A 21,284-nucleotide genomic window follows, 5' to 3' on the forward strand; every position below is an offset into this window, starting at 1 on the left:
TCCTGCAAAGTGTTGTTGGGCTGGGGCAGCTGGGTGGTACAGTAGATAGAGCACTAGCTCTGGAGTCAGGGGGACCTGAGTTCAAATCCAACTTCAGACTCTTGATACTTACTTACTTGCTTTGTGACCCTGGGCAAGTCATTTAGCCCCTCTACGTCACCAAAAAAAAAAAAAAGTTGGGCTGCCCTGTTCCAGTGCCAAGTGACTCAGACAAGTTACAGATACCCCTACACATCTATATTCCACTAGAAAGATTCAATTTCCCATCCCCTCCCACTATGGGACATAGAGATAGAGGGTGAAAGTGGTAGCTGAATTCTACATCTCTCTTTCCCTTTCTCTGTTGTATATCTAAAAGGAGACTGCTTACTTTGTTAGGAGGGTTGAGTGCAACCAGGCCAGCTTCCAGTTTGTGCCGATGTTTCAAATACTGAGCATACAGATTGAACTGGTCCCCCTGTATCAGGAAAAAAAAATGGGTGATCTTTGAATTGGCCTCTCTGAGCCAGGAGGAGGATGGTTAACAGTAGCCCATGAAGAACCAGGTGATGCAGGAAGAGATGCTATCTCCTCCTGACTGCCCCAAAAGAAGAGTGGGGAAGATCAGGGGATGCTTGGTTAAAAGAAAGGGACCAACTTTACGGGCAGACACCCCACAAAACACAAATACAGTGTCTCACAGGAGAAGATCTTATTTATTTACACAGCTGTCTAGAAAAGGTTGAAGAAATAACTTGAGGGAGAGATGAGAGATCTTTAGAGACATTCGGGGATGGAGAGTTTTAGAGGATGAGGCATTGTGCAAATGGTTTAGGAGGATAGGGCTTGGGGGAAAGTAAAGTTGGAGAAATGAGCTTTATTGAAATAGAGGTCAGTGGGGAACACATCCCGGTTAATTACTTACGTGTCTCAGGAAACAGGCCCCCACTCGAAGAGGGTGTGCAGCACAGCCTTGCAGCTCCCGAAGGAAATGCCCCCGGTGGAAATTTCGGAGTCGCTCCCGAGCTGCTAGGACCGAGGTCCACTCTACCCGGAGCTCGGCGGTCAGCTCGGGCCCGGCTGGTGGCACCGGTTCTCCCAGTACTGTTACATACTCCTGCTCACAAGAGATCAGCTCTGACACCAACCGCTGCTGGGCACTGTAAACACAGGATGGAGGGCCGGGCATGTCACTCTAGAATGCAAAGGAGCAGGGGCGGGGGTGGGGGAGTGATGGGGAATCCCTCCCTCCCTTCTCCTCTCCCTAGCCGGGCATGCACTAGCTTCACTGAGGAAGGGAGGAGAATGTTGGTGGGCAGGGTTCATTGGTATCTAAGGGGATTTCAGCACCCACCTGATGCTTCTCTTGCGCTCCATCCGAGGGGTGCCAACCCCCCAGGGCCCGTCAGGTACTCCAACCCGGCCTAGCAGGACATGTTCCCTGGGGGAGCAGGTCCTGTCCACCACCTCAGTGCTGCTGACCTCGAGGCCACGGATCAATACAGCTCTCCCAGGCCGTGGCTTGCCTGGAGCCTCAGGAGCAAGTTCCGGTATTTCTTCCTCACTGTCTTCCCCACAGGGGGTCAGGGAACAGTGAGAAGGAGCTGGTTGGGGCCCGGGGCTACTGGGGAGCAGCAACAAGCTCAGGCTTCGAGATGGGCTGAGTGGGTCCTGTTTGCCTCTTCCACCGCTGGCACTATCTGCCCGTCGTCGACACCGGCCTGGTGGACTTGTTTCATCTCCCAGAAACTCTTGGACCCTTTTTTCTAGCTCCAAGCATCGTGCATGGCAGCGACCCCACTCTCGGAGTGCCGCTGGGCTGCCCAGTTCGAGGGCCAGAGCCCGCATTTCTTGAAAGGTGCCTGCACTAGGTGCTGGCACCAGGGTTGCCAGTACAGCCTCCTGACCAGGTCCTGCTCCTGCTAATTTTGCTGTTCCTTCATCCACCCACTCGTGTGCCTATAAGGGCAACGGAAGAGGCGTCGGAGAGGAGGAACCAATGAAAGAAAAAGGGTTAAGAGGTTAGGCTCTTGTCCTTATAAGTTTATTTCTTCTTTACTTAATGCCTCTCCACCTCCAGTCCAGGGCTGTTACAAGAATAATACCCAAGGAAAAGCACCCCAGGGAACAATCTACCTCATAGTCTCAGCACCACTGCTCTTCTTTCATGTCTCCAAGGTAAGGAAGCCCAGAGATATGAAGAAAATTAATAGTTTACACTTACATAGAATTTAGGGGTTTACAAACTGTTTTATATATATTGTCTGATTTGGATACATTATTTCAGAAACATAGTAGAGCATAGTAGAAAGAATATTGGTAAATAATATAAAATACTTGTCTAAGAATATTTTTCATTAAGAGACCAGGTTTTGGGTGGCTAGGTGGTATAGTGGATAAAACACTGGCCCTGGAGTCAGGAGTACCTGGGTTCAAATCTGATCTCAGACACTTAATAATTATCTAGCTGTGTGGCCTTGGGCAAGCCACTTAACCCCATTTGCCTTGCAAAAATATATAAAAAAAAAAAAAGAAAAAGAAAAGAGAGAGAGAGACCGGGTTCAAATCTCTGCTCTGCCACTTACTACCTGGGTGATCAGTGGAAAGTCTCTTAATTTCTCTGTGTTCCTTGTCTGAAAAAAAAGGGGGAAATACTAATTGCTTCCTAGATGTGCTTTGAGAAAAACACTTTGCAAACTTTAAAAGTCTGTGAAAGTGGGAATCCAGCCAACACTTCTGAAGGGTAAAATGCAAGGATTACTATTATCTCCTCAAATGAAGTGACACTCAGAAGTAAAATGACTCCTCCCCACAGTCAAATAGGTTGTATATGTCAGAGGCAGGGTGAACAGTTAGTCCTCTCTCTATTCAATAACTTCCTATTGCATCCTTTTCTGCCTATAAAAATATCCAGTTCTTCTCCATGCTTAAATTTGACCCTACAAACCCCAAGCTATCATCCTATAGCTTTCTTTTATAATCAGACTCATAGAAAACTCATTCATCCTCACTTTTCCTCTCATTTCAGAGCCTTTTTTTCCCTTTAAGGCAATCAGGGTTAAGTGACTTGCCCAGGCTCAACTAGCTAATAAGTGGTTTGAACTTAGGTCTTCCTGACTTGAGGACTGGTGCTCCATTTTGTATTGACTTCTCTGTACATGTGACAGTATTTTCCCTCAACAGAATATAAGCTTCTTGAGGATAGGAACTGTTGTATGTTTATCTTTACACCTCTATTGCAGAAGCTTAATATAGACTTATATTGACTGATCCTTTAATCCAGCCTTCTTTGCTTCAGAGAAGGATATAGGAAGAGAAGGAAGACAATGAGGAGAGTGGAGAGGGGAAAGGAAGGCAAAGGAGGGGAAGGAGCTAGGTTACCTGCTGAAAGAAACGATGTAGCCTCAGGGCCCGATGGAGGCTACTCTCTACTTGTTCCAGGCGCTGCTCAAAGTCATCCAGGGGCTGCCTGGTGGTAGGGTCCTCCTCCAGGGTTAGGGCCTCCCGAGCCTGGGCCAGTTGCTCCTGCAGAAGGTTGGAAGGGGAGAGAGAGGTCCACTGTCCACAGTATTTGTCCTGATTTTTTCAAGAGCTTTTCCTTTTTCCTACTCCAGATCTTCCCTTCTTCATCCCCCACCCCTTATTTTTTAGGTGCTCAATTGTTCCCCCTTGCCTTACCTGAGCTTCAGTACTGAAGGTTTGGAAACGCATCTCCGTCTCCTGCAGGGCAGGGAGGGAGTCTCCAAGCTCAGTAAAGCTCACCAACTGCTCTTCTCCTGGGCCAGAAAGCCACTGCAACACCTGGGAGCAAATTGATTGGGGAGAGAAGGCACCAGTCAAACAAAAAATTTGGCATTATGGAAAGAACACAACCCAGAAGTAAGAAGGGTTGGATTCTGATTGATTCTAACTGTGCCCCTTAGTTGGCTGTGAGATCTTGAACTTTCCCTAATGCTCAATTTTCTCAGCTGCAAAATGGGGATAATAATAATCATCATATTTAAAGGGTTGTAAGAATCAGATGAGCTAATGGATATGAAAGCATTCTGAAGAGTATTTATCTAAATCCAACAGTCATTAAGAAGTCCTGGGGGCAGGCAGGATATATATAACTGGGGCTATGAAGAGCATGGCATTGATCAAGGAGAGGCAAGGGAAAGTGAGAAGGGAAACCTGACAGGACCTAGAGGCAGGCTGAGCTGCGGGGGAGAAGGGAGATAAGGGGAAACCAGGAGAAAGCTCTTTGGGGAACTGACTCAAGAGATAGTAATGTAAAAGGTGTTGAGGACTTGACTGGAATGAGCTGACTCCTCAATAACTGAAGAGAGAATGACGGGATGTAGAGGAAGCATAGAAAGCAGCACTGCAGTTTTTAGAATGTATATGTGTGCCTGTGTGGTTTGAATATTGTTATTCTAAGAAAATAGAACTGAGATTGACCAAAAGATAAATAATAGCTTACATGCATGGAATGCTTAAATAGGAAGCACTGAGCAAAGTACTTTACAATTGTTATCTTATTTAATCCTCAAAACAACCCTAGGAAGAAGGTACTATTTTTATCTTCATTTCATGGATAAGGAAACCGAGGCAATAGGTTAAAGGATATTTTTTTGTTTTGTTTTTTAGGTTTTTGCAAGGCAAATGGGGTTAAGTGGCTTGCCCAAGGCCACAGGGCTAGATAATTATTAAGTGTCTGAGATCAGATTTGAACCTAGGTACTCCTGACTCCGTGCTTTATCCACTGCGCCACCTAGCCGCCCCTAGGTTAAAGGATTTGCCAAAGGTCATATAGTTAGCAGGGGTCTAAAACCAGACTCAGCTCTTTCAGCATAAAACTCTTATCTACTGAGCTACCCAGTTGCTCCAAAGGAAGGTACTTGAAGTCTATCTGATAAAGAAAGACCAATGAAAGGTTTTTTTGCTTGTTTATTTTTAGTCTAGATAAGAAAAGAATGCACATGTGTGTGTGAGTATGCATTTGTGTGTACACTCATTCTGAAGAGGGTACTGACTAGTTTGAAATTTTCTAGATCCTCATATATGTAGATCCTATGTATAAAGAGGTCCTTAAACAGATACCTTAATAATAATAAATTAGAATTATACCAATATAGTAGGGAATAAGTTTTAGATTTGGAGTTAGAGAACTGAGGTTTAAAATTCAGCTCTATCACTTAATAACCATAAGACCCTGGATGAATTTCTTACCTTCATTTGTAAAATAGGTTTCTCATCTTGCAGGGTGGTTGCAAAGGAAAGTACTTTGTCAACAATAAAGCATTATATAAATTTTTTATTATTGTTATATCTGATAGTCATATTAAACTTGATGATTACAAAATGCTCATAAATTATCTCATTTGATCCAGAGAACTCTGGAAAATGGGTAGTACAAGCCTTATTATTATTTTCAAATAAAGAAATAGGTAACTTGCCCATATCACCAAATTAGTAAGTGAATATCCAAAAAATAAATGTTCATAGTATTTTAAAATTTAATCTGCATTATTAATATTTTGTCCATTACTCTCTTGTCCAAACAAATCAAAACCTATTTTGTAGCATTTACTGATTTCTGAGGTGTAAATGCTTACACTGAAAATTTAATAATCAATTCTCTCAGGCTGATTTGAGCTGGTTCTGGCACACCCTTGACTGCATGATTCTGATTTGGGATATGATCAAAAAAGTATATGATAGTTCTGTTTCCTTCCTTTCTTGGGGTGAAGGAAAGGGAAATTTACTGGCAAAGTGATGACAAATTTGTAACCTGAGACAAATCACTTAATATGTCTGGGCCTCAGTTTCTTTATTTGAGGTCATCTGAAATGACTTCTAAGGCCTTTTCTAGCTTGAAATCTAGGATCCTCTGATTACATGGCACTAAGGGCATAATATAAAAGTAGCTAAATTTATGTAATACCTACCATGTGCCAGACATTATGCCAAACACTTTATAATATTGTCTCATCTTATTCTCACAAAATTCCTGGGAGGTAGGTGCTATTATGTCCTTCCCTTTATAGATGAGAAGACTGAGGTTAAGTGACTTTCCCAGGGTCACACATCTAGGAAGTATCCTAGGCCACATTTGAACTTAAGTCTGCCTGACTCCATGCCCACCACTTGAATCCACTGTACCATACAACTTCCCCATGAAAAGTCTGACATTGGATCAGGTTCAGTTAGATTTGCTCAGAAATCGCTGAGGAAATTAGATCTGTGGATTACAGGTGGCAGATCCCAAAGTCAGAATGGAGGTGTTCTGGGATACAAGGAGACAGTCTCACTTAGAATCATGAAGAATCTGGCTGCCATGTCTTGGGTCTCTCAACCAAAGAAGATGACTCATTCTTGATCTGGGAAATTTTGGTCAAGAATTATGATAAAGGGGTGGCTAGGTGGTGTAGTGGATAGAACACTGGCCCTGGAGTCAGTACCTGAGTTCAAATCTGACCTCAGGCACTTAATAATTACCTAGCTGTGTGGCCTTGGGCAAGCCACTTAAGCCCATTGCCTTGCAAAAACTTAAAAAAAAAGAATTATGATAAAAAACTTTAGGTGTGTCTCAGTCGAGAATGTACAGATATCTTTTATATGTAATTCTAGGCAACATTTTTGAATATATGTATATAGATACATCTATTTATATTATATACACATGCACTATATTTAATTGTATATATGCAAATATACACACATACATACATACATACATACACATTTCTTTTGTCTAGGAAATAAACCCTAGAAAGTGAACCAAAGTATGTAGCAACTAGGGGTAATGGGTAAGAGGGAAATTCATGCCACTCCTCAGGAAACTCTACATTGTCTCTAGAGTTTCTTAAAGTTTTTTGGGGATCATGAAACCCATTAGCAGTTTAATGAAGCTCCATACTATTCTGGTTTGTTGTCAATATTCATAATTGAAGGAAATGATGAATTTCATTTAGAGGATAATAAATATACAAAGTTATCTTATCCACATCATGAACTTTCCCCATGAAAGTTTTGCTACATAGCAGGTCGGCACAAGAAATTAAATGTGAATTTTGGGGGGAATCTTGTAGAAGCCGAAGAAAACATGCAATGGCCAGTAGATGACACAGAAAAAAGTTTAGAAGCTTAGAAATGCATAAAATATATGTAAAGAATTTTATAATGTCAACCCGAATTTTACCTTAAGGTATTGTAAACATTGCATAAAAGAAAAAAAAAATCAGACTTCTTCTCTGGGATGAGCAGAGGGTCAAAAAATTTAATATGGATTTTCTAGATCACAGGGGTTGCCATATCCCTAACCCCCTTGATGTGGAAGAGATAACTGCACAGAAGTTCCCATTGAAGTTCAGAGACTTTCTGTAATCTATCCATTGGGGTTCAGTGAACCCTAAGTTAAGAATACCTCTCTAGTCAACTATAAACCCTTCTGTTCAGTATTTAAAATCTTTCACAATTTGATATCAGTCAGCCTTCTCAGGCTTATTAAACATGTCCAGTCAATTGGCCTTTTTTCTGACCCTTGTAACAAAATGTCACATTCCCCATTTACTTGCCTTTTTATAGGCAATCCCCCTAAGGCTTTCATGCACTCCCTCCTCCCCTTCACCTCTGAACAAACCTAACTTACTCAAAACTCAGCTCATGTGCCACCTCTTTTATGATTTGGCCTTTACAAATTCTCCCACTTGTTAGTGTCTCCTCTTTGAAATTTCTTTGTGTTTACCATGTCTTTGTTTCATATATATATTTCAGGATGTTAGATCTAGAACCGGAAGGGACCTTCAGCTGCCATCTTAGTCTAGTTCACTTTTATACATGTTCCTTCCTATAGAATGTAAACTCCTTGAGGGCAGGGATGGTTTCATTTTTGTTTTAATAACCCCAGAAGTTAGCCTGGTACCAGCACATAATAGGGTTTTAAAAATTAAAAAAAAACTAAAAATACATAAAAATAATCATTGAAAATTATGTTCTTGGGGCGGCTAGCGGCACAGTGGATAAAGCACCGGCCCTGGAGTCAGGAGTACCTGGGTTCAAATTCGGTCTCAGATACTTAATAATTACCTAGCTGTGTGGCCTTGGGCAAGCCACTTAACACCATTGCCTTGAAAAAAGAAAGAAAGAAGGAAAGAAAGAAAGAAAGAAAGAAAGAAAGAAAGAAAGAAAGAAAGAAAGAAAGAAAGAAAGAAAGAAAGAAAGAAAGAAAATTAAGTTCTTAGCAAGCCTAATTAATTGATAGAATCAAGAGTCTACAAGGAGGATTAGTAGCAAAAATTGCAGCCTTGGCTAGGTGTCTCTCAGATTTTAGGAAATGAAGTCCATTCAAGGCTCAGGATTTTGAGCTAAGTTTCAGTTATCAAGGAGATTTAGAAAGTGAGGAAAAGGGAAAGTCCTGGGGGGAGGTGGGGGAGGGGCAATGGCCAAGCCTGCAGTTAGCAGGATGTTTCCTATCAGTGTTCAGAGATCCAGATAAGTTGTAGATGTGAGGACTCTGGCTCACCTGGAGGAGCCGGTGCTGACGCCGCTGATTCTCCTGCCGCTGTAGGTAGAGGTTGGAAAGGCGCACAAGTTGGTGAATGGCTTCATCCACTTCCTGGTACAGAATGGCAGGACCTGGACCCTCCAACCTGAGAGGAACAATGAGAATGGGAGCAACAGGCTACCTCTGGCCAGACTCTGCCTTTGACCCTTACATATCCATTCATTCAGGATACCATGGGGGTCACTACCTACCTCATCTCCTACCTTTTGCAATTTTCAATCAATTTCATAAATTCCTTCTTCTCCTCCCCTACCCCACTTAATCCATTTCTCTCACCTGCTACTGTGAGCTATGCGAAGTCTCATAAGAATGGCTCCTCCATCTCTTTGCAGTTCTGCCAGGCGGGGATCTGCTAGAACTTTCCGCAGAGGCTCAGGAGCTCCCACCTCCACCTGTACAGAGTGGGACCGCTGAAAGAACACCAGTCCAACTCCTTTTCTTTTCCACCCCAGTCCCACAAGCTTCCCTTCTCCCCTTTTCCAAGGTCCCACGAATTCTTCTACCCTGGGATTATTGCCTGTCCCCCCATCTTTTTTCACCTAATCTGTACCTCTCCCGCAGACTCTGAGGTCCCTTCTAGTTCCTCAATAGCCTCTCGTACAGAGCATAGAACAGCATGGCACAACTGGCACAATCTTGCTACTTCCTGCAAAATACACACAGCAGAGAAGGGACAGAGACATTGCAAACAGGTGCTATTTTGATGAAGAACCCAAATTCTAAAACAGGGTAGACCAATTCCAAGAGATATTCTCTCTTAATTCCTACAGGGGGAGCTAAACATCAGAATATCAGAAATAGAGGAAAGCTCACATAGTCCTTTTATCTGGAACGCTCTTTCTTGGGGCAGCTAGGTGGTACAGTGGATGGAGCACTGACCCTGGAGTCAGAAGGACCTGAGTTCAAATTCAGCCTCAGGTACTTAATTACTTAGTCGTGTCATCTTGGGCAAGTCACTTAACCCCATTGCCTTGCAAAAAACAAACAAAAAACCCCACAACAACTGTAGAATGCTCTTTCTCTCTCCCTACTCACATCCCATACATTTTTCAGGGTCCAGATCAAATTAGACAACTACCATGGTGGGTTGGGGGGGGAGGATGAGGAAGAGAGTCCTCCCCAATAATAATAGGGTACATTTCACTTTTTAACTGTTAGTGTAGATCATTGCTTAACCATTTGCATCACTAAGAGTCATAGAATTATAGAAATATTCCATTATAGGAGGGATCTTAGAGACACTAGAGGTCAATCCCACCCACCCTTGCATCCAGATAGGGTGGAATGACTCATCTGAGGTCACCCAACTAGGGAGCAACAGAGTCTAGGTTAGAAACTACTCTATTTTCACTCTCCCCTACTGCCTTTTTTTTTTTGCAAGGCAAATGGGGTTAAGTGGCTTGCCCAAGGCCACACAGCTAGGTAATTGTTGAGTGTCTGAGGCTAGATTTGAACTCAGGTACTCCTGACTCCACCCCTCCCGTACTGCTTCTTACAAGTTTGCTTTTAACACAGGACTTTTTTTTTTTTATTATTTTGCATTATTCTCTAATTGGTTTTAGGTGCATATATTTTATCTTCTCCAATATTGTAACTTTTTTGAATGATAACAGCTTACATTGATATAGCTGTTGAGGGTTTACAAAACACTTTCATCACAACAAATTTGTCAAGGTCATGCAAATATTATCTTCATTTTACAACTGAAGTAACTGATGTCTGAAGAGAAACTTGTTTGTGTCTCTACAGTTTGGTAGTGTACAAACCAGGACCTGAATTCAGGTCATCTTCCCCCCAAGTCCAATCCTCCTTCTACTATACCATACTCAATCATATCAAGATCTTTAGATACCCTTGATACATCTTCATTAAGGGTTCAATAAAAAAATACTGCTGAATTGAATTGAATTGAATCGAAAGCACCATCTCTTACAGTCTTGTGGCCATGGCTTGGATTCAGCCCTTTACTTCAGGCAGTATCCAAGGAGGATAACCTTTTCTTTGACTGAGATGGGGGAAAAAGTGATCTCACCTGATGAGTTTCTGTCCAACGCTGTGGAGAAGGGTCCCTGTGACCTCCTAGGTCTTTTTGAAGTTCTTCAGGCTTGACCACTGTTGGTAGGTCACTTTCTGATAGCAACTCAGCACCCTGTGGAAATACTGTGATCATTTAGAGTTGTGGCCCAGATGCACAGCTAACCAAGTAAGCTAGTGGGACTCAGCCATCTCTCTTCTCTTTTACTCATAGGTAGGACTTTAATAAACTATACCTGAAGATCACAAAGCTCAGTGGGGGATTCATTCTCAGTTAGAATCATCAGTCGCTGTATCACAGGGTGTTCTTTGGTATCCTAAGAGAAGAGGTAGATCAGGTAAAAGACTGAGAGTTAGGGAATATAGGAGCATAATGGAATTATAGGTCTAGAATGATACCTGAAGGTCATTTAGAACTGGAATTAGTCCTGGGGGAAGCAAGGGAGCACTTCGAATGTCTAGAAGAACAGATAACCCCAATGTCTTCAGGTCAGACCTATAGGGGATGGAAAGGTTAATTAGGTCTCATTTTGAAGTTAAGGCTCAGTGGAGTCTGAGTTTTAATCCCTGGGAAAAAGTCAATTTCTTGTGGATCAAGGAAATAGAATACAAATAATCAATATCTGGGGAGAAATTTTTTTCTCTAGGAGAGTGTCTTGAAGATCATGGAGGCAAGTTTCTTGAGGTTCTGGAGAGCTCAATGTTCATAGGGGAACACTTATGAGGATGGAGCCAAAGTAGAAAAAAATTTAATTAGTGTCCTGGATATAATGTCAAACTTCTCAGAATTCAGAAGGATCACTGAGCTAAAAGTCAGTGGGCTGAGGATGGGGAGTGGGGTGGGTCCTTGTCATTGTCCCAGAAGTCATGAGGTCCTCATTTTAAGGACACAGAGAGGTCAGCAAATGACCTACATTTACCTGAGCAGTGAATGGAGGTAACAAAGAACTGTGTTCATCTCTGCTTGTGTGGGTGGAGGCTCAATAGGAGGACATGGTGGAGTGATGGTCAACAAGGCCCGGCCACTCTGGTCCACTCCACCTGTGAACATGATGTGGCTATGAAAAGGGGTCACAGATGATAGTCATTTCTATGATGGTGCCATCAGTTTTTACTCTTGACTCTTCCCCAGCAACATAGTTTCCTTTCCCTTTACTCTTTACCTTCTTCCATTTTCCTTTATCCTCTCCTATTCCTCCACTCCAAGTACTCACCAGTCAGCATGAAAAATCCAGATGCCATCAAGTCCCAAGTCATACTGAAGTGATCATCAATCAAAGTTGGGGTATACCCTTCAGGGTTACTGCCTTCCTTGCCCTTCACAGTTTTAGATGGTGGTATTAGGGAGCTAGCTGGAAGTTCTTCTGGGTCTGTGGATACTAAAGAATACAGCACGATGGATAGAACTAAAGTCTGGATTAGAGGCTGCTCCCCACACTGAAACCACTACAATATTCCTTTCCTTATTGCTGAGACAACTCCCACCTTTGCTCTCCACTGGTCTCCAAGGCAGCTTACCTTCTGTAGCTGTCAAGTTTTGTACTGTTGGCTCTGCTTCTCCAACTCCTTCTTCTGTAGATTCATAGATAGATGTAGAACTGGGCTCTCTTTCCTTTACTTGCTCTGACTGAGGGTCCAACTCTGACTTAGTCTTTCCTGGACATTCAGGTTCTTCTTCTGGTACCAGGTTGACTCCTGAGAGTTCATTCTCATTTGGGGGACCTGGACTGTTGAGAACCTCAGGATGGCTGGTCTCATCTTTGCTCCTGGGACTTGATGGTACACTTTCTGCTCCCTGCCCAGCAGTTCCTCTGCCTCCCCCACGCTTCTTCCTTCTGTTTCCTTTGCCTGATTTCCGGGGTGTCCCAGCTGGTCCTTCCTCCCCCTGGCCCAGCCCATCCCCACCTTCATTTGTTTTCAGAGGGAAAGGACCAGCCTCCCCTCCCAGTGCTTCAGTAGGGAGCTCAGGAGTATCCACTGTTCCTTCTTCTTGAGGGGATTCAGCTCGTGGGGGAGAGCCTGTATTGACTCCAGTGCTGCTCCCCTCTCCAGGGGGCCGAGTCCCATCTTGACCCCGGGGCACTGTCCCCTTCTGGTGCAGCCATGCCCGGTGTCGTCTGTGTCGGCCCTTCCCTCCTGCACCTTTCCTGGCAGGTACAGTTTGAGTCCTGGAGAGGCCAGGGGAGCTTGTTTCATTCCCTGGACACCCTCGGGCTGGTAGGGTCACCTCTAATAGCTCCACATATTCACCCTCAGGGGCTTCTGCTGGGGCATTGTGTCCATCCCCAGGACTTCGAGTGCCCAGGGCCTCCTCAGGTAGTGGGGGACTAGAGAGACCAGAGGGTCCTGGGGGAAGCTCCGGGGGAAGAGAGACCGAGCGTTGTCCTACCATGAGACTGTCTTTGTGTACAAAGCGTGGGCAAATGAGTTCAGCCCAAGGCAACCGCTGGACACCTGTGGGTGATGCCAGGAGGCAGGTGGTGAGGCGTCCTGCTGGACGGTCTTTGTTGATGCCCTGCAGCCACTCAGGAGTGAAAAGGTAGGAGCAGGCCTCTGTGGATACTGGGAGTTCCTGCACCCGCCCACCCCCTGGGGCTAGACATTTGAGAGCTAGGTGAGGGGCTCGGGCCACTGAGGGCACTACTTGTAGGTAGAAGTCTCCAGGGCGAAGCAGCTGCCAGGGCAGTGCAGCCAGTTGTACTACTACTTGCTCATGCAGACAGAGTGGCCAGCCCTCGTGAAGAAAGAGGAAGCCGCTGTACTGGGCCTGGAGAGAGAGGGGGAGCTGGAGGTCAAGGGGTTCCAAGCCTGGTCAGCAGGCTGTGGAGGGACAATGCACAAGAACAGGTTCAGCCAGGGGAAAGACAGCCAGAAGGGCAGTCCATATCTCTTGATTGGCCATTATTGCAAAATGTACACTGAGTCTTAGACAGGAAATTCACTACGGTAAGAGAGCAGGTGTGAGAACCGTTCAGCAAAGTCATGTTAAGGAGTTAGTTGATGTATTGGGGCAGGGTCAGTACTGAGGATTCGTTGGAGATGATTAGTGTAAAAATCATAGAATGTTAGCCTTGGAAGGAAACTGAGGCCAGACAGTCTAACCTCCTTGTTATATAGATGAAGAATGACAGCCAGTGGCTCTCTTTGGGGAGTCAGACTCTGAAGCAAGATCAGTTTTTTTCTTGGGGTGGGGTATCTATCTCTGGGATGGTCCCCAGGATGAGGCAGTCAGGAGGTCAGTTTAGGGCCCAGTGAGCAGGCATGCATACATGCAGGTGGACAGTAACTCACACAGGCCTCCTGTTGGACCCGGGCAAGAAGGTGTTTAGCAGGCACCAAGAAATCCAGGGCATAGCGAAGTGCATCTTCTCGGTAGGTACGCTCTACCACCTGGAACACCTGGCCCAGGAGTGTGGGTGCAGTAGCTTCAAAAGGTGGATACAGAGCAGCCAGGGTGCTCTGCACACAATCTTCTACTGGCTCTGGCTCCTGGAAGAAAAAAAGGGGAAGTTAGAGGAGATGGCAGGTGGACAGGTCTAGAGATCAGAGGACACAGAGGAGAGCTTGGGGAAGGGGCAAGGACATCTGGGGAAGACATCTGATGGTCTGTCTATTCATGAGCCTCTCCATTGACTCTTGGGGTTGAAGGAGTAGGTTCTTCCGGTTAGAATTATTGCTAGAGTATGAGGAAATCAGACTAAGGGGCTAGGCATTGACTAGTCGGGGAACTAAGGATATGGCAGGACTAGCTTAAATAAGACCTTTGGTATTAGCATATATTATCAGTGGAGGACTGTAAACTAAGACAGAGTATGCTTTGTACTAGTCCCCTCTCTCCTCCACAAATGAAACACATTTTTTAGGTAGATGAAACTATGTTAAAATGAACATTTGGGGGATTTGTTTTTGGGGAAAAAGAGGTCACAAAAGGGTTATTGTATAAGGGAAAGGCTTTACTTTGCATGAGTCCGTGTAGGATGCTCATGAGTTGAGCTGGCCACTTTTGAGCACTAGCTGGCTGAGTCTTTTTCTCCTTCCAGCCATAGGCCTTTTCCTGAATCATTACCCTTCTTGACATCCTCTGCCCCCGGATCCTCTCCACATACCAGTGACATCATAGATAACTCTGATTCTAGGTACCTTAGATGGAGCTCTTCTCACATCTTCATCATCAAGACCCTTCCCATATACACTATGCCCCCTCCCCCTTTCCCTTCCTTGATGTTCCAAATAACCTGATTTAATTTAAAAAGAAAAGTGTGTATTTGTGTGTGTGTGTGTGTGTGTGAAAAATGGAGCAAGAGTTTAGTGTGATTTAAATGCTCCACCAGCCCCTAAATAATTCATCCAGAAGCAGGCATATTTATCCATAGAGTACCACAGATTCTGGGCATTTACATATTGAAAGAACGATCAGGAACAGACAGAGGATGGCTAGACTTGACAAAGAGGGGCACCTAGACAGACCTGGGCCTGCAGGCATGTGGAAGAGCTAACCCCAGTGTCTAGCAGAATGAATAGGTATGTGTAGGGGAAGGGGTGGGGATGGTTGAGAATGGGGTGGGGGTGGGGGTGGAACCAAGTGGGCGAGAGGCTCAGAGGCCAGGAGGGGGGGAGCAGAAGCCCAGCCGAGAGGCAGCTGCAACCCATTAGGGGCGGTGAGCTCATGGCTGTGTGAGAGTCCCAGCCACAGGAAGCAGCAGTAGAGGGAGGGGGGAGGAGCAGTCTGAAGAGAGGGGACTGGGAGTGGAGAGTTTGGGAGGGCTTGGGGGGGGGGAAGCAATAGGGTTGGGACAAGAGAGGAGACTAGAGTGACTGAGTCAATAGCCCCTGGCACTGCTTCCCTTTTCCCTCATTGACAGTTTATGCCTTCCTCTTTGAAACGTGGGCTTCCCTAAAGGCAGTGCCCCCCTTCTTTCTTGAAGTTCACTCTCTTTCTGTTGGTACCCCTCCCCCATTCCTGCAGTAGCCGCTCCCCCTGGCAGTGCCTTCATTCTCTCAGCAGTGAGGTCTCCTTCTGAAAGTATTCTTGCAGTGAATTCTTCAGAGGCAGTGCCCATTAGGCACCTAGATTTCCTCTCCTATAGTGTGTTACTGCCTCAGTTCTTCAAATGCTCTCATTTTTCCTGCAGTGTGGACTCGTGCAGTGAGTTTCCCTTAAGACAATATCACCCTTTTCACTGCAGAGGGAACTCCCCTGGCTCCCTACGCCATCCAACTCCCCAAACATCTCAATTACCTATAGTGTGCACAGCCCCGTATAACTGTAGGAAAAATACAGAGTTTAAATAGGATATAACCCTCCTCTTGGAGTTTCCAGTTTTGGAGAGAAAATTGCCATAGGCACAGAGAGCTATAATATACAATATTAAATGATCAGAGCAATTAGAGAGGTATGGAACAAAGGGCTGGGTGAGCTTCCCCCAGGTGATGCTTCCTTCCTCTCTCAGGTATGCCACCTGGGGTAGTATTCCCTACAGCCTTAGCTCCTCTGCACCTCTTCTACCATGTTTTACTCTTCTGTGCCCCTGCTCTTGTCCCTGAGCAGTTACAGCTGATCCTGTCACTGGTTCTCTTGGGACCGGATGGGTGGGCCTCCCCTCACAGGACCGGGGACTGAGATGGAAAATGGTGTTTGCAGGCAGGTCCGTTCTCATGGCCTGGCCGACCCTTCCAGGGCCATTGCCAGGACCTGCTCCCAGGGGTCCTGGGTGAACTTAATGGGGCAATTGGAGAAGGGAAGGGGCGCTGCAAAGATAGGGAGAGTCAGAGGCAAGCAGATCAGAGAGTAAGAAAGGGGACAGGAGAAGGCAAGGGACACGGATAGCACAAATTTGTGCATGGCAGAAAGGAGGATGGGGGTGGGGTGGCAAAGTCCAGATACAGATCTAAGAGGAGTGAGGGGGCTAAATGGAGAGAAAGGAACTAAGAGGGAGAGCCAGGCAGTTCCAGACCCGGAGTCAGGGAGAGAGGCAGAAAGGAGAGGGGAGGGAAGCGCTTTCCGTTCTTTTCTGAGGTGGGGAACTAGAGTCAAAGTAGAAGCGCGATCAAGGGCAGGCGGAGGAGGCGGCGGCGGGACTGGGGCTGGGCTTGGGATCCAGAGGCCCAAAGGAGAAGGTGGGGGCCAGGGGCCAAGAGCTGGAAGGGGGGAGGGTTTGCGCCGAGGTGCAGCAGGACTCACCATGGCTCGGGGGCATCCGGGCCCCAGTCCTCCGCTCGTCCAGGCGGGGCCGGGGCGCCCCGCTTCCCTCCCTCCGGCGACTCTCACTTGGTCTGGCTGAGGGACAGCTCCAGCCCCGGAGGCAGCGGCAGAAGCTAAGCCCGGGCTCGGGATCCCAGGCCGCGGGGCTCCACTAAGGGGGACCAAGACGGCCGCCCCGCCCCTAAGCGCACACCCCCACCTCCCCCCTGCTCCCCAGACTCCTGCTCCGCGACTTGATCTAACGGGAGATGGACAATTCTCTGGGACACTCCACCCTCACCCCGCCCATGCACCCAGAACACCCGCTCACGTACCCCAGATTCTCATCCATCCCAGACCCCAATTCATTTACTCCGGACCTTGACCCATCGGACAGCCAGTTTCTCCCAGGGATTCCCCTCTTGCCCTCCCTCGGGATCTGTCTGGGATCTGACCCTTAAATGAATCTTTCTGGGACTCGGGGTGACTCTTTTCCAATCTCTTCTCTCCGGGCAGGCTCGGAGCTGGAGACCGCCTATCCCGAAACTCTACACTGGGCCATGCTTTCCCTTCAGTTTTATCCCTCATCGATTTCTGATTTCCAGACTTGGGCTGAGGGCCTCCCTCTCATCCAAGGCGCATCTCGTGGCGATGGACGGAGGGAAATTAGGGGACAATTCCAGCTTCCCCATCCCCCTTCTCTCCCGCCCAGCACGCTCAGCCTCTGCCCTGTTCGGACAATGAGGTTCCTGTGTCCGAGAATGACGAGGTGCGTGGGTGTGGAGCGGGGAGGGGGTGGGGAGAAGGGAGGGCTGGGATAGAGGACCACGGTTGAGGGGGGCTGTGGCCTCTAGTTCAAGGTTTCTTCTACAGTCACTTCTAATTCTTCTGAGGCTGCCCTTATTCACTATTCACCTTACTTTCTCCTCCACCCCCCACTTTGGTCTTCTGCCCAGAGGGGCCACCACCAGTCAGGGCTGAATGAAGCTCTGGGAGGAAGGAGCTGGTAGAGAATTCTTAGGGCTTTGCACACTCCTGGCTTAGTTCAAGAGGAGGCAGGAAGTAGGAAACATTCTATCTTGAAATTCTACCCTGGGCCAAATTTTCCCCTCATTTATTTAGACGTCTTTCTGATTTCCAGTCTTGGGCTGAAGGGCCTCCTCCAGACGAAATGTTTTATGGTGGTGGAAGGGAGGGAATTCGGGGATTCAGCAGATATCTGATATTTAAAAGGCCAGTTCAGATTTGGTTTGGGGATGGGGGGGAGTGGAGGGAGAAAGTTAAAGCTTGTTTTTTCACCAACCCCTCTTTCCTACATCTTCCTTTCAGTCAGCTGCTCTCTTTATAAGGTGAGGGATTGGGGGCAGGGGGGAATGTTAGGATGATGGGGGCATATTGCCTGATAGAGATATTTAGAGAAACATTGGCCATATCGTCCTTTCATCTATTCAGGAGGAGGGCAGATTTCTGGAAATAGTTCTTCTGCTGGGTTCCAAGTTTTAGGGAGAAGGGGCATAGAAGAGAGAGGGAGACAAGGCTTCCCTGGAGTAAGAGAAATGTCTTTCTCACTGAGATCCAAGGCTGAAAGTTATACTGCTCTCTGATCAAATAAACCAGTGCTAGATTCCTGTAGTTACTGGAGGTAGGGGAATTCCTTCATCTCCTCCCTTGGTTTATTCCTTGGACATTTTCCTCTAGCTATGGATAAAGGGGTATAGGAGTGAGTAGTTACCATTTTCCTTTTCGTTGTATGGAACAAAAACAAATAGGACCCAAGTACCCTAGTGCTATGTTTCAGAGATCCTGGTGCCCCATGTTACCTTGGGAGAAGTAGTTAGGGGACATTTATTTATCTTAGAAAAAAATGTTTTTTTTCCTTTGTAGTCTATTGAATGACTGTAGAAGCAGAATCCTTAGGTTCCTTTACAATGACTGACTCCTGAGAAGATTTAGATTTCTTTCCAATAACCAGTGGCCTTTGGATCTTCTGATTGTTAGCTAGGAAGGAGACTGTAGTGCCAGGAGATGCAGAGAGCTCCAAGCACCCCAGAGATTACCAAGGGTACCCAGGAAAGAAATGGTTTGCTGCCCTCTAGTGGTAATTTTGTTAATGCCACCGTCTTGCCATTCAATGCTTTGGGAAGTCTTGCTTATTTCTAATCTAAATCTAAGACTTAACTCATACTAGTTTCCTTCAGGTATCTTTCAAGAAAACTAAACTCCCCTCTCAGAATGATTTTTTTTTGGTCTGGGTGAAAGAGATAATTATTTGCCTCATTTCTTACCAATCCTAAATTGCTCAGTCAAACTGAGACCTGGGAAAGACCTTAGTTTAAAATGGCAAAGGTCTCCCACTGCATCTTGGGCCATCTTCAATTGACCTGATCTTGCTATTGGACCCAAATGAAAAGAGAATAGAGTGAGGCTGATAATTTTGTATAGCCTTCCTCACTTAAATCTAATTCATTTACAAGTCATAGCATCACTTTCCTGATATCATGGTCCTCTTTGAGAACTAAGGGCAAACATCAGTCACAACTCACTACTTATTCTCAGCTTGCCTACTCCCAATAAAGTACTTGCATTCTGAGATAGACCTCTCTTTTTCCTAATTTCTTCAAATTTCCTGCAATGCCTAAATCAATAAATGGTATTAAGCATCTTCTCAGTATTTTACTCTATTTAGAGTATAAACTCTAAAATGTTCTCAAGGGTTTCTCTCATATTCTATCACAGGAGAAATCAATTATAGAAATTATATACCAATTATAGAAATTATATACCAAGAAAAATTCATATCATAAATAAATTAGAAGAGCAAGAAAGAAAATGCTTTCTATAACTATGAATAAGGGAGGATTTAATTAAAAAACAAGGAATAGAGAAATCAGAGAAGATACATACAATTACATAAAATAAAAGATTTTGAACAACTAAAAGCAGTACATTTAAAATTAGTAAGGAAAAGGTTACCTGAAGAAAAAAAAACTTAGCAAGTTTTCCTGATAAATGTTTTATTTCAAGATACATAAAAACTGCTTAAAGTAATTAAGAAGGGGCGGCTAGGTGGCGCAGTGGATAAAGCACTGGTCTTGGAGTCAGGAGTACCTGGGTTCACATCCAGTCTCAGACACTTAATAATTACCTAGCTATGTGGCCTTGGGCAAGCCACTTAACCCCATTTGCCTTGCAAAAACCTAAAAAAATAAAAATAAAATAAAGTGATTAAGAGCAAAAACTATTCCCCAATATGTAAATGGTCAAAAGATATGAATAGGCAATTTTCAAAAGAAGAAATCCAAACTCTCAGCAACCATATGAAAAATTCTTCAAGTTACTAATAATTAGAAAAATGAAAATTAAGGTAACTCTAAATTTCTCCTTCACACACAAGAAGGAAAATGACAGTTGCTGGAAAAGTAGACAAACAACAGATACACTAATATAATTTTTGGAGGTATGGATAGGCCTAGCTATTCTCGAAAGCAATTTGGACCCTTGCCTCAAAGTTACCAACCTATGTATATACCCTTTGACCCAGTGATAATATTACTGCCCTTTATCCTCAGAGAGGTCAAGGAATGAGAAAAAGGGCTCATGAATTACAAAAATATTTATAACATCTATTTTTGTAATTGCAAAGACTTAGAAACAAAGGGTTTACCCATTAATTGAAGAAAAGTTAAACAAATTATGGTATATGATGAAAGGTATATTTACAGAAAGGATCTGGAAAAGCTTGTATGAAGTGATGCAGAGTGAAGTAAACAGAACCAGGAGAACAATTATATCTAACAATACTGTGAGGAAAAATGACTTTAAAAGATTTATAAACTCTGAGTAAACTGTTGTTTGTACAACAAGTGGAAATTTGTAATTATGTTAGAACCATGAATAAAAGATCCATGCTCTTTGACCCAGTATCTACTGCCAGGCATATACTTCAAATAAGTCAAAGACAAAAAAAAAGTCCCATTATGTACCAAAATGTTTCATACAGCACTTTCTATGGTAGCAAAGAAACAAAACAGGTGCCTGTTGGCTAGAATATTATTGAAGCTTAAAAATTACAAATTCAAAGAATTTAGAAAAACTCAGGAAGCATATATCAAATGATATAAGGCAAAGTAAACAGAACCAAGAAAATTCATGATGATTTTAACAATGGAAATGGAAAGAAAAATAAAACAAAATTGAATACTATATAATTATAGTGGGCAAACTTGTCCCAAAGAAGAGATGGAAAACATGCCTTCCTTCTTTTATTGGAGAAGTGGGGAATAAGGCGTATGTTCTTAGACACTATCAAGATACTATTTTGTTTTTGCTGAAGCTAAAAAAGCATATTGTAAGGGAGGCTCACTGGGAAAGGACAATATGGAAATGAAATAAAAGTTATCAATATAAATCATGCGGTTGTATGATACTGCTGCAGGCACTTGGGGTGTGGCAATAATGAATGCACACCACAACTCTGTATTAGCCACTTTCCGCACAAAGGTAGTTTCTACCATTAACTAGCAGGAGAGTGTAGTTTATAAT

The 21,284-nt window shown here is 44.6% G+C and overlaps 1 protein-coding gene across 3 annotated transcripts in view; it reads right to left on the reverse strand.

The window, feature by feature from the left end:
• The window catches only part of ARHGEF40 (Rho guanine nucleotide exchange factor 40), a 22,591-nt gene extending 5,689 nt beyond the window's left edge, over nucleotides 1-16,902 (reverse strand). For 2 of the 3 annotated variants that reach the window (XM_074234933.1, XM_074234934.1), the window contains exons 1-16: nucleotides 16,743-16,902; nucleotides 13,853-14,050; nucleotides 12,080-13,328; nucleotides 11,776-11,940; nucleotides 11,482-11,602; nucleotides 10,961-11,057; nucleotides 10,798-10,878; nucleotides 10,560-10,676; nucleotides 9,078-9,173; nucleotides 8,804-8,919; nucleotides 8,486-8,612; nucleotides 3,658-3,780; nucleotides 3,361-3,504; nucleotides 1,334-1,938; nucleotides 905-1,139; nucleotides 371-457 (exon numbers count right to left, since the gene is read on the reverse strand). In XM_074234933.1, coding sequence (XP_074091034.1) covers nucleotides 371-457; nucleotides 905-1,139; nucleotides 1,334-1,938; nucleotides 3,361-3,504; nucleotides 3,658-3,780; nucleotides 8,486-8,612; nucleotides 8,804-8,919; nucleotides 9,078-9,173; nucleotides 10,560-10,676; nucleotides 10,798-10,878; nucleotides 10,961-11,057; nucleotides 11,482-11,602; nucleotides 11,776-11,940; nucleotides 12,080-13,328; nucleotides 13,853-14,050; nucleotides 16,743-16,745 — 3,564 coding nt within the window. In that variant the 5' untranslated portion in view covers nucleotides 16,746-16,902. Of the gene's footprint in view, nucleotides 1-370; nucleotides 458-904; nucleotides 1,140-1,333; nucleotides 1,939-3,360; nucleotides 3,505-3,657; nucleotides 3,781-8,485; nucleotides 8,613-8,803; nucleotides 8,920-9,077; nucleotides 9,174-10,559; nucleotides 10,677-10,797; nucleotides 10,879-10,960; nucleotides 11,058-11,481; nucleotides 11,603-11,775; nucleotides 11,941-12,079; nucleotides 13,329-13,852; nucleotides 14,051-16,742 lie in introns of those variants that run through there. The other variant, XM_074234935.1, reaches the window with a different exon arrangement.
• Nucleotides 16,903-21,284: the final 4,382 nt, after the last annotated feature.

The sequence above is a fragment of the Macrotis lagotis genome, chromosome 4 (genome assembly GCF_037893015.1).
Source record: "Macrotis lagotis isolate mMagLag1 chromosome 4, bilby.v1.9.chrom.fasta, whole genome shotgun sequence".
NCBI classification, from domain to species: Eukaryota; Metazoa; Chordata; class Mammalia; order Peramelemorphia; family Peramelidae; genus Macrotis; species Macrotis lagotis.